Source organism: Mytilus edulis, chromosome 14 (genome assembly GCF_963676685.1).
Source record: "Mytilus edulis chromosome 14, xbMytEdul2.2, whole genome shotgun sequence".
Classification (NCBI taxonomy): Eukaryota; Metazoa; Mollusca; class Bivalvia; order Mytilida; family Mytilidae; genus Mytilus; species Mytilus edulis.
In genome coordinates, this window is record NC_092357.1 from 28,806,509 (window position 1) to 28,819,442 (window position 12,934).

General features: G+C 32.5%; 1 protein-coding gene across 1 annotated transcript; it reads left to right on the forward strand.

Annotated features, from left to right (window-relative positions):
• The first annotated feature begins 3,333 nt into the window (after positions 1 to 3,333).
• On the forward strand, positions 3,334 to 7,874 carry LOC139502928 (conoporin-Cn1-like). The gene is made up of 3 exons (XM_071292597.1): positions 3,334 to 3,549; positions 4,627 to 4,895; positions 7,169 to 7,874. Exons 1-3 carry the CDS (start codon positions 3,501 to 3,503, stop codon positions 7,532 to 7,534), a joined length of 684 nt encoding a protein of 227 aa, XP_071148698.1. The 5' UTR covers positions 3,334 to 3,500; the 3' UTR covers positions 7,535 to 7,874.
• Positions 7,875 to 12,934: the final 5,060 nt, after the last annotated feature.

Sequence of the window (12,934 nt, forward strand, 5' to 3'; positions counted from 1 at the left end):
ATTGTTATGATTTATAACAAAACAACCATCCCTCCAAAGTCAAAAAGACGAGGATGTGAACAACAATAGTTTACTTTCCTGTTGCCAACGTTTAGAAACAACCTTATGTGTATTAAGTTAAAAAAACAAACAGGCCCCGGCATGACACAATGCTTAATAATTCTAAATAGACATCCGACATCCTGATTTATGCTAGAATCTAAAAACGACAAATATAACAAAAATATCGAACTTATGGGTACTGCATCACTGGTTCTTGTGCTGGGGCATGCACACGAAAATGGGGATGTGATAAACATGATTGTGAGGGCTCAACTCTCTACCTTAATTTTGATTTAGTGTATGTCATATTTTAGATAATTCGCAGTTACTGAAATCCGGTTCAACGCATATCTAAACTTAGCAATAAATAATATATGCACATTGTCGGAAAATTTAAAACTCATGTGTACGAGCTTTAGAAACAGGACTGGTTTGAAGCGTTTGCAAATACATGATATATTTCCGACAATGTTCATGTATTGTTTTATCCATATTACTGATTCCTCAACATGGAAGCGGGAGACATGACACTTAATTTATAAAAATACAGCAACAATTTATTTTTTAACTTGTTATAAGTACAATAATTACCTGATTGCAGGTTAAATATAGAGTTTTCGATTTATAAAAAAAGCGATATTACTCCAGAGTCATGAAAATAACAGCTTTAATAACAAAAAAAAAATATATTTAAAACTAATTTAAACTTTATGAATATCAAATTTTACTTGTAAATAAATTCTGTTCTTACTTAACATTTTTTAACACCTCAGCATACAAGGATTGTGTATAAGTTTCAGAACATGTGATTGTGAGAGAAGTAAAGATACAGAACGAAAACCAATTTCTGGACGCACAGATGGACAAGGGTAAACAGTAACCAATCAAGGTCAGTTCGCCCAAAATCATGTTAGCTTCAATTCACGTTTGCTTCCTTCCATGTTCCCATTCCAAATGTTCGCATCCTGTGTCTATTTGCGTACAACCCGTGTACACCCTATTTAAAGAATACAGCGACATTCTATAAATGTAAATAGGTTTTGTTTTGTTAATTTCTTTGACATAATGCATAATGAATACTAAAATAAAACAAAATAAAAATGTCCAGAACCGCGCTCCCATGTTTGGCGTTGTTGTATATCATTCTTGTCGCCTACCAAGCTAACTACTTGTTTCAATTTTCAACACTAGTTATAACAGCTATCATGATATGCAATGACATTACAATAATATCAAAGAAGCTTTGTAAATACAATTAATATCTAATAATTAACCAATTTATCTAAGCTAAGCAACTGAATATACGAGTGGAAGCTAAATTTCCATATTTTCAGAAGATCTGCGGTATAGAGGTATACATGACAAACTTTAAAGAAACTTCGTCGCCCTTGTCTTTTTAGGAAAGAAACCTGTTGTGAAAAAAAAATATGTTATCAATAGACTTTTTCCCCTTGACCTTCAAAAAAGATCCGATTTTAACTCTGGTAAATTTCCTGAAAGTTTGTCAGAGTAAGGTGTATTTGGAAACTATTTCAATGGGTTAGTTTATTATCCTTTTTTATGTCAGCGGTATATTGGCTGATGCGACTGATTATATATAAAGCGATATATTATGATTACAAATAAGGCATTATTAAACAGGTCCACCGTACAATCTTCTACAATGAGCAAATCCAACATCGTTTAGTAAAATATAAAAAAAACGAGGTTTGATAGATGTTAAATAATTCAAATATAAAACCAGCTACTTGGTTCATACATCCACGCACAAAAACCAATTAACAGATAAAACAGTTATATACAGAATACTGGCTCTTAAAAGGTTCTTAAGGTTATTGCAGGGTTAAGCATGTATGCGCGACCAACTCGTTCCTTAAACTTTGACATTGCAACAGCACAATGCTACGAACACATTTCAAAAATCAGTTTGAGGGGGCTCCGCCTCATCAGATCGGAAATGAGCATAATAAACAATACCAGAAGACAAAATACAGAATACAAAAACAACCTATTTAAAAGTACTCCCCTTTACTGAATTAAAACAAATGTCCAAGTTTAAGTAGTATATATACCAAGTTATACCAGACTGAAATATCAATCATATCACAGTAGGTGGTGTAAATGTAATATAAAATTTGATCCACAGTTTGAGCGATGCTATATAATAAGTATCGACGGGTAGTAGGACCTTGTTTGGATTCACTATTTGATCTTTCTTTGAAATAGCATAACCTTGGGCATCACTCATGTTGTGCTATTAGCACTGTCCCTGGTTGTTCGATGAACTAATCACTCATTAACCTATATTAATAACCCCACACGTATATGCATGTGCCAATCTTAAGATATGAGCAATTCAGTGATCGTTGTTGGTTGTTGTTGTCTGTAGTGTTTGATTTTCGTGAACCAGTTTGTCAGATTTTTATATTGTCGCTTACAATGAATACCGTAAAGATTAAGATCTTTTTCTGAACCTTGCACGGTGACGTACATGTATTTCAATGCACACATTTTTTTCGAATACCATCAGGTTCTAGTCTTGTATCTGATCTGAGTTTCCAACATCATCATCCGACTTTTAAGCCAATAATTTAGTGGTGTAACAGAATTCATCCTTTAAATGTGATATGGTTCTGCTGCATTATGTAACACAACTTTCATGAATTGTACTCGAGCAGTCACCGACAAGAAGTAAAAATTCCCAAACGTAAAATTTAGACATGTTCTCCACCTAGTGGTTTATGCGTTATCACCTTACTCGTGACAATAATATAATGAGCTTATCTCGTTTTTATTTGCATACAGGGCACAAAATTATACTCTTCAATTTTTTATATTAATGCCTACTCTTTAAATATAATATCTGTTTATTACATGAAACATTAACTAATAAAACGCATTGGCATTAGTTTTTTTTTCATATTATTACCGCAATGTAGTCTTTTTAAACTGATGTGATGTAAATAAATCACCAATCAATGTATAAACATTATACCTTATATGTGCAGAAGTGTGTACTATTTTTATATCAAGGAAAACCGAAACAACAAGAAATGAAAGTTGAAATTATAAACGATTGTGAATGTGTCATCACATCGGTTGAAATAAAAATAACGATATATTAACTTACTAAGCTAAATTTTTCATAGATTTCATTTCATTCGAAATGTGCATAGAGTTGTTAGCTAAATGAAATATTTGTATTTATAAAATGAACATGTATTTTATATCAACAAGCATCAATTAAATTGACATTGCACAATTTCCTTATCGGCGTTGTTGTGTGTAACACTTGACCTTATATTCACATTAACAAGTTAACACTTGAAAATTCGTTACAATTTCACTGTATATTGATGACACTCACACGAATATCGACTTTGACATTTATTTATTGTAGGGAACAAATCAAGTTATTTGTAGTGAATAGATAAAGTGCAAAACCGAAAACAATATTGATGGCAGGGCCAATGTCAAGAAGAAGGAAAACTCGATTTGCGGAATCAGGTAATGGTCAATAAATTAAACTTAATAAAACATTATCATCAATATGGAGTACACATATTCAGGCGTATACGTCAGTTACACTTAAGCTAAAAATAAAACCTCGAGAGCAGTCATGTTTAATAATACAGATAATGTTGGTTATCAAATTCGTCTTTCATTGCTACTAAACATACAACATCGCTCTTTGTTTGTTCAACAACGCCAACCTGTCATTTCTACAAGGTATTCTTATTCACATATTATAAACATTCATGTAACAAAAATCCGAGCAAGGCGACATATTGTTGCTGCTAATTATACAGTCCTCATTAATACAGTCTAGTCAATTCTATCAAAAAGCAACACATGCTCAGATCGTGGATCTTGCATTTCTGCAAATGGAACACCAGGACACTGTGACCATGCCGGAGTATGTCATTGCCATCACAAGTAAGTAGTGTGGTCTTGTTCGAACAATCTTATCTCAAATATTTATAAGGAATAATCCATTTAAAATGATTTTGATCAATCTTAGTTGCAGTTTTAGAATTTTCATGACTAAACCAAGAAAAAAGAAAATATTGCAAATACTTACAAGCTTCCAAAAGGGAAACTCATTACTTAGAGGAATAATGTCATAAGACATAGTATACCACCTATGCTTGATAATTAAGAGAACGAATTGTGTGTAAGGGAAACGGATGTATAAAACGAAATTAATTCCGAGTCCCATATCTAGTTTCATGTGAAATTGCACTACTTCCTTGGTGCGATTTGTAATTAATAAATACTGTTGGAACTAAGTATGTAGAGTAAGTTTAACAAACATTCAAACTAAATAAATATTTTGAATCTTTTATGCGTGATTTGTATTCACTATTTCTGGTCTTCATGATAATTCAACCCAACGTAGTGTCCATTTATTATCTGCAAACATATCTGCATTGACAGTATTGCAAAAATAATCTTTACTCGTGAAAAACTTTCAGGTATGTTTAATATTATTCAATTTGTGAAAAGAACAAAACAAAGTGATGATTCATTAAACATTACATCAATAAGATATACCATTAAGTTTATTGAAATTTATTTTGTAAGAAGATGTCCAAATGGAAGACCAGTCAGATGGCAAAAACAGTGAGCGAGTAGATTGGAAGCAGTTAGAACCGAAGTTGAAAGCGGTTACATCACCTGGAAATTCATTCAGAAGTTCAATTGCGTACAGTAAAAAAAACTACATTCTTGGTTGCACTATTTATATTCAAAACTGGACAACTATGGAACTCTCAAAACCAAACGCAACTATAAATACAGGATGTCTAGCATCGCCACCACAGAATGTGGGAACAAAAATGAAAGAAGTCATGGTAAGGAATAGGACTTTTAAAATGGATTTTCATTCATAAACAAATTGCAGACTTCTGAACGGTATAAAAAATCATAATTTGCTCCACTTGAATTTCTATAATCATGATAATAGTTCTGAACTATCCCTAGTATATAAGTTTGGGAAAAAGGTACAAAAGTTACCAGAGGGACAGTCAAACTCATCAATTGAAAATGAACTGATAACGCCATCGCTAAAAATGACAAGGACAAACAGACAAACAATAGTACACATGACACAACATTGAAAACTAAAAAGTAAACAACACGAACCCTACCAAAAACTTGGGGTGATCTCAGGTGCTCCGAAAGGGTGAGCAGATCCTGCTCCACATGTGGCACCGTCGTGTTTCTATTGAGATAACAAATTCGGTAAAAAGTCTAATTCGGTAGGTCACATTTGGGAAAGGGAAGGAGATTGTACTTACGACACAAGGAACATATCCGATATAATTTGTGAAACGGTTATTTCATAAAGGTCAACCAACTCGTGATGGTGTCCGTAAAATTTATGAAGGGATGATTTCAACTTCACCATTTGGAACTCTTGTTTTTAATAGCTTCCTTGTGAGCAGCAACTCGCTATAAAAAAAATCATGGTAGGAAATGCAAGCACGGGTATATCGTATCAACTGGGAGATATATATGTTTTGTACAAGTTATAATTTTGTACAAATTATAATTTGTCCAAAACAAATGGTACAAATAATAATTTGTATTTTGACTTTGTACAAATAATAATTTGTATTTTTGACTTTGTACAAATTATTATTTACAATGTGTAGAAAATTTGACTAAAATTCACTTATAACTTGTACAATCATTTATAGTATGGATATTTTTTTATTAAAATGCATTGATACACACTATAAACCACAAAAACTACAAAAATACCCAGACAGAGATAGGAAATATAATTGATACATGCATGCCAGTATATTCTGATAGTTTACTAGAAATTTATCCCAGTTGAAACTCCGATAGAATAATAAAAATTGGCCTCAGTTTCAATTCTGAATATAATAAAGTTGGCCTCAGTGATAATTCCGACAGTATGATAGAAATTGGCCTCAAGGACAATTATCATAGTATGATAGAAATTGGCATCAAAGATAATTCTGATTGTATAATAGAAATGGGCCTCAGTGACAATTATGTTAGACTAGTATAGGAAAAATTGGCCTCAGTGAAAATTTTTAGGGCATGATAGAAATTGGCCTCAGTAATATTTCTGATAGTCTAACATAAATTGGTCTCAGTGTTAATTCCGATAGCATAGGCCGATCCAGGGGGAGTCTCGGAGGCCGGATGATAGTATGATAGTCAAAGACCTCAGTGACATTGAAACACCAATCATACGTGCCAGGAACGCAGAGCAAACAATATCTTAGGATAACTTATTGAATCTTGAAATTTGGGTACAACATTGGACTAGCTGTATAAAATTTAACATGACATTTGTCGAGAAATCAAATTGAAGCTGACGACGACACATCTAAATTCGCAGCAACATCTCCTCAGCTTAAACTCTGTTACATAAAGCAGTTAAAAGGTCGTTAAAAGTGGTGGTAAGGGTTTCCTTTCTTGTAAATACAGAGGGGGTGCAACACCTATTATGTTGCCATAATTCAATCACATGCTCAAACAAATGATTTAGAACTAGCATTGTATTTTGTAAATAAGGTTATTTGTGTGGTCATTGAAAAAAAAATTACATTAAGTTTATCAACGCATATTTATATAACAAAATTCAAAGCAGAAATAATTGTGGAAGTTATAAGTAAATTTTAGTCAAATTTTGTACAAATTGTAATTTGTTCCAACACTTTTTGTACAAATAATAATTTGTACAAAGTCAAAATACATATTATGAATTGTATACGATTTTTTTGTACAAATTATAATTGGTAAAAAATGATAATTTGTACACAACATATGCACTGTGTGCAGGTGCTGCTGGAATGTTGATACTTAGAAATGTAAAATTCACAATTGGAAAGCTGAAATCATCTATGTTGCGGAAAGTGTCCAAAAAATTAAAATTGACATAAATATTTGTTGTTACAACTTTAAAGTTCTAAATGATCGTTTCATATCAAAATCTGCATTCGTGTCCGGAAAGCTATTTCATGTGATGCAGAAGCTGCTACAATGTCTTTCGCGATAAAGAATAATATGCATATAGATTTAGCATTTGACAGTTACAATGAAGTGAGTCTTAGAACCAATTTCAGACTTGACTTTTTCATTTTAGGTCGGGCACAAGGTTGGTTTTTCCTTAAGAGGAACCAGTGGAATTGTCTCTTGGTTGGTAGGTAATCTTAAAAGGCGTGTCATAGTGATGTGGAACGTACCATTCTTTTCGTCGCCTAATATCCTCGCAGTTGGCATTACAAGCAGAGGGGTAAAAAATCACACCAAAGATTGGTATGAGTCGATATCTAGAAATGAAACAACAAATGATCTCTGCTACACAAAAGGGGTCTTTCATGATCAATGCAACCAGATTATATCTGAAGATGACATACTTGAAGTTTTAGGAGTCATGGGCACTGGTTCTCGTGCAGATGTGATAATAACTGTGCGACCAAAATTTAAGAAGTTTTTACCGATAAATTAAACATGTGTATATTCTATAGATTTGAATGACAGACAAGGAATACAATCAATATGAAAAGTGTATCAGTTGCTTATTTGTATTATGTCTTTAGAATTTAAAATAGAGGAAAATGAGACAGCTTATCTTTGTCCTTTATGAAATAATAGGTACCAAGTTAAAACTTATAAGATGTATTCTTTGACACAAGCTGTTTTGTTTCGCTCTCTTTCCTGGTGTATAACAACGCTCACGAAATTTTGTCACTTAGTCTCGATTTTTTGTCACTTAGTTTTAAGAAACACTGGTACTCATTATAAACTGGTTTTAAAAAAATGATTTTGAAAATAACTTGAATGTATGTTAATAGGTCACAATGTTTTGCTCAAACTATCATCAAATATAATTTCAGTGAACTCCTATACAGCAAAATAAAAAGCGCTTTATGAGCATATAATTTAAGTTAAAATCGTAAAGGACATGAACATGTGTACATAGTTTCCAGACGATATGATTCAAACTTCATGAGGAAATATCTTGGCCCATAAACTTAACATGATCAGTGACCTGAGATCTATGAGACTACACTTTAGTTTTAAAACGTAATAGTAAACGTAGTTCAATTCAAACTTTAAGCTGACACTTATTCGAAAAACTATAATGTTGCCTGTTACATATATCGTTGGAACAGAAGCACAGTATTGTCAAACAAAGTATTAATAACGTGAATTAAAGCAGTTTGAGGTCACTTAATGGCATTCAACAATAAAAAAATAACCACATACAGTTAAGTCACCTATAAATTGCCCATTCACGGCAAAATAGCAATCAATCAACGAAAAACAGATATAATCAAGAATGTGTCCAAAGTACACGGATACCCCATCCGCACTATCATTGTCTTTGTTCAATGGACCGTAAATATGTGGCCAAATCCCTTATCTAGCATCAAAACGGAACATGTGTACTAAGTTGCAGGTAGATTGGACTAGATTAGACTTCAACTTTATCAAAAACTATCTCGACCAAAAACTTGAACCTGAGGCGGGACAGACAATTGGAATAACAAACGGACGAACGAACGGACAAACAGACGAACGGACGACCAGACGGACGCACAGACCAGAAAACATTATGCCCCTCTACTATCGTAGGTGGGGCATAAAAGCAACAACCAATGACAACCAATAAATAACAGATGTCTTTCTAAGTACAGGCATGATCTAAGAAGTTGAGATGATAGATTTGATTAACCCTGTTCGTTCAAATGGTATGTTGAGATCGTAACTATATCATTGTCATTTTAACAGAATAACATATTTTGAACTAATTTAAAAGGCTTGGTTATTTTTTTCGATTCATGCGATAAGCCATAGGATGGCAAATGATATATATGCTACAAGACTAAAGTTTCAGAGTTTTTTAAATCATCACAGAGTTACTACTCAGACTAATTCTCACGCATGAATGACAAAAAATAAGGCCACTTGGTGTAGACAGCTTTAAACAATATGTACATAAATACGTCGCGATTATCAATATATTACCTTTCATCCATAAATTGTAGATATTAAACATTGGACATTTTCATACCTTTTCTTGTAATAATTGAATGAGTTATTATATTTTACCTCACTAAACTTTCAACTTCAAACACTTTTTTTTTAGGCTTTGTCATATTAATATAGTATATGACTATATGAGTACTTTTGTAATTACATTCTAGCATTAACCTTATTTCTCTTAACTGTCTTTCACTATGCGTATTGTTGTATGTTTTTTTACATTTGCTTGAGGCATAGGGGAGGGTTGATATCTAAAAAAAAACATGTTTAAATCCGCCGCATTTCTACGCACGTCCTAAGTGAGCTAGTCGAGGAGCCTCTGGCCTTGGTTGGTCTTGTATGAATTTTTATCTTAGTTTCTTGTGTACGGATCGGAGTTTATGGGGTTCATTATCTCTGAACTAGTATATATATATTTGTTTATGGGCCAGCTGAAGGACCCCTCCGGGTGCGGGAGTTTCTCTTCTCTCCTTCGGCTGTTGTCTTATCTATGGTCAGGTTGTTGTCTGTTTGACAAATTCCCGATTTTCATTCATACTTTTTTTTTTAGCTTCCTTTCTTACCAGCACTAGGTCCATACCATTTTTAGTGTAATGGTAGTCATTAAGGGTGTCATTAGTATTACGTCGATACCGACATGTATTTTAACTCCTTTATGTAGAAGTTTCCATTGCTAAATTCATATATGATTAAGAGTCCAAGGTGCTAACACCCTCAAAGTGGAAAGGGATACATATAAGTTGCAAAACTTGTTTCCCAATCCACTATAAATAAATATGTTTAAACTAAATTAACACCCTCAGGCAAGGTTGGCCGTAGATGAGCTTGCTTAACTTTGTCGATCTGTTTGAGTCATGTGCTTTCTGATACTTCTTCGTATTTATACATAGATATAGGAAGATGTGGTATGAGTGTCAATGAGACTACTCTCCATCCAAATAACAATTTAGAAAAGTAAACCATTATAGGTCAATGCACGGCCTTCAACACGGAACCTTGGCTCTCACCGAACAACAAGCTATAGAGGGGTCATACACATAGTGTAAAACCATTCAAACGCGAAAACCAACAGTTTAATCTATATAAAAAATACGAGAAACGAGAATCACGTATAAATAACATAAACAATCGACAACTACTGTACATCAGATTCCTGACTTATACATACCCGGTTTACATATGTTTTATTTTAGCGTTCCTGATGAGGGAAATCTACAACAGTTATTCGAACACACGAACATTATAAAATTTTGTTCTTATTTACATAACTATGTCACATATATTTATGACATTGTCAATTGATAACATAAAGAGTTAATAAAAATGGACCTAAAATGAGTTTCGTTACTCTTTTCAATCATTTTGGTATAACAACTACTTTCTGCGATATGAAAGATTAAATAAGATTCAGTATAGCTACAAATTTAAAAAAAAAATTAAAATAACAAAAATACTGAAATTAAAGGAAAATTCTAAACGGAAAGTCCTTAAGCAAATGATAAAATCAAAAGCTCAAACACATTAAACGAAAGCGTTAAACCTGATTTTATAGCTAGCTGAACCACTCACTTGTATAACAGTGCCGTAAAACTCTACATATTGACCACGATGTATGAACAAAGCAAACAGACAATATACGTAAAAATGTCAAAAAGAAGGGATCACCTTATTAAAATGATAACAACTTCAGTACCCATAATCTTTCCTTCAGGACCATCGTATAGTGTTTGTGAAGTTGATACGGAATATTTATCAACCAGTTTCTAATATCTTCCGATTCCGGTTCATCAAATTTCTGCTCAGACACTAGTGACGTTTAACAAAGAATGGGTATCAGCTTTAAGCTCTTGAATACCAAATGAGTTAGAAAATGTATATCTCATATGCAGGTGAAGTTGGTATATTGCTACTATTATAAGGTAGGAAACATTTCAAAATTGAAATCGGCATATTTCTCATAGATTATAAAAACGTTTAGTCGAATACATACAGACATATACAAAAATATAAAAAGCATAAGTATGTAAGCAAACTAAAAATGAAAGTAAGAACAACATAAACATTGTATTTGAAGGAATGTTTTGATTGTTTTACCTTTAATAATTCTTATAATCATACAGTAAAAAAATTATTAAGAATTTTTAAAAGTTTGTCTTGCCATTTTTCTCCTTCAATTGACTTGCAGAGATAGTTCTCATAAAATTGAGAATGGAAATGGGGAATGTGTCAAAGAGACAACAACCCGACCAAATAAAAAAACAACAGCAGAAGGTCACCAACAGGTCTTCAATGTAGCGAGAAATTCCCGCACCCGGAGGCGTCCTTCAGCTGGCCCCTCAACAAATATATACTAGTTCAGTGATAATGAAAACATAGTAAACCGGAGTGCTCTTTCTTGTATTGTTTTTCATTTTGCACCGAAAAGCAAAAGTAGTTCAAGATAAATGATGGGAATACTTGTGTAAAGTGTAGAAAATTTAAATGTTAAATCATACCAAGAAAAAACTCAAACAACAACAACGAAAGCGAAAAGATGCCCCCCCCCCCCAAAAAAAAAAAATTAAAAAAATAATAAATAATAGAAAATTGGTAGGTCCCCGTTTTGCGTCCGTTCGTAGATTGGTTTCCCGATTGACTTGCAATCTTAGTTAGTGTAAAATTGATTGAATAAAAACATGTGAATTGGAAATAAAAAATATTTGCAAGCGCTGTTCTTTCATTTCAAAAGTTTCGGTTTACTTTATCAAAAATATTCTTGTAACCACCATGGAATATACCTGGAACCACGTCCACTTCAGGTGGTCCACAAACAAATAATAAAAAGTCAAACATATGTTAGAAATTTTAATTAAGAAAACAATTTTTTAAATCAATATAAACATTTCAAATTCTTCTACATTACAACCCTAAAATACACTTTGTAATTGATTTGTTATATGTCTGGCACTTCAAAAGTATTTCCTATATAAAATCAATAATAAAAAAATGTTGACAATTGATTACATCATTTGTAAGTCGTTTTACTTAATGTATTAAAGCATTATTCATAAAGCATAGGATATAAAAAAAAATTAAATGTTTTGTATGTATCGCGCCATTTGTTATTGAAAAAACAAATATTGCGATATCATCAGAGAAACTAAGACGCTGATATGAATCTATTACAGGAATGAAAGTTGATTATTTTTCGGTGTTGATAAAAATTAAGATAACATAAATAACGAAGTAAAATGCAAAACGAAAAGTTCGTTATCAAATGGCCCAGGAACAAAGCCCAAACACATCAAACGAAAAGAAAACATCTGTCATAATCCTAACTTGGAACAGGTATTTCCTTGTCTAGAAACTGGTGATCAAACTGCTTTTATAACTAGGTAAAACTTTCACTTATTTTAAAGTCGCATTTATATACCTATATGGCGTTATTTTCTTTCAGAACATCAGGTCATTCTTTTTTCAGAATCAACCCGGACGATACCATGTTTCAATGGTATATGCTTTAAGGCATAAAATAATGACTTGTGTAAGGTCATTATTTTCCTTGATTAACATGCAATCTATGATTTACTTCAAAATTTTATTCGTCTAATAGTTTTTTGGTGCCGATTTGGATATTTATTTTCTAAAGTTCAACCGATGACAGATGTAAAAGAAACCGTCATTGTAGACCCGCAATTTAATTTTAGAAACAAATAACGTGAAGTTTTTTTGATTTATCGCTATAATAAAGAAACATTATCATATACGTCAGATGAGTTTTAATGTAGACTTTCATAAAATAAATCCAGATTTAACATATTCGTGTGTAAGATTTTGAAAATCTTATTGAGTCAAACTGAATAGGTTGATTGCTTAACGT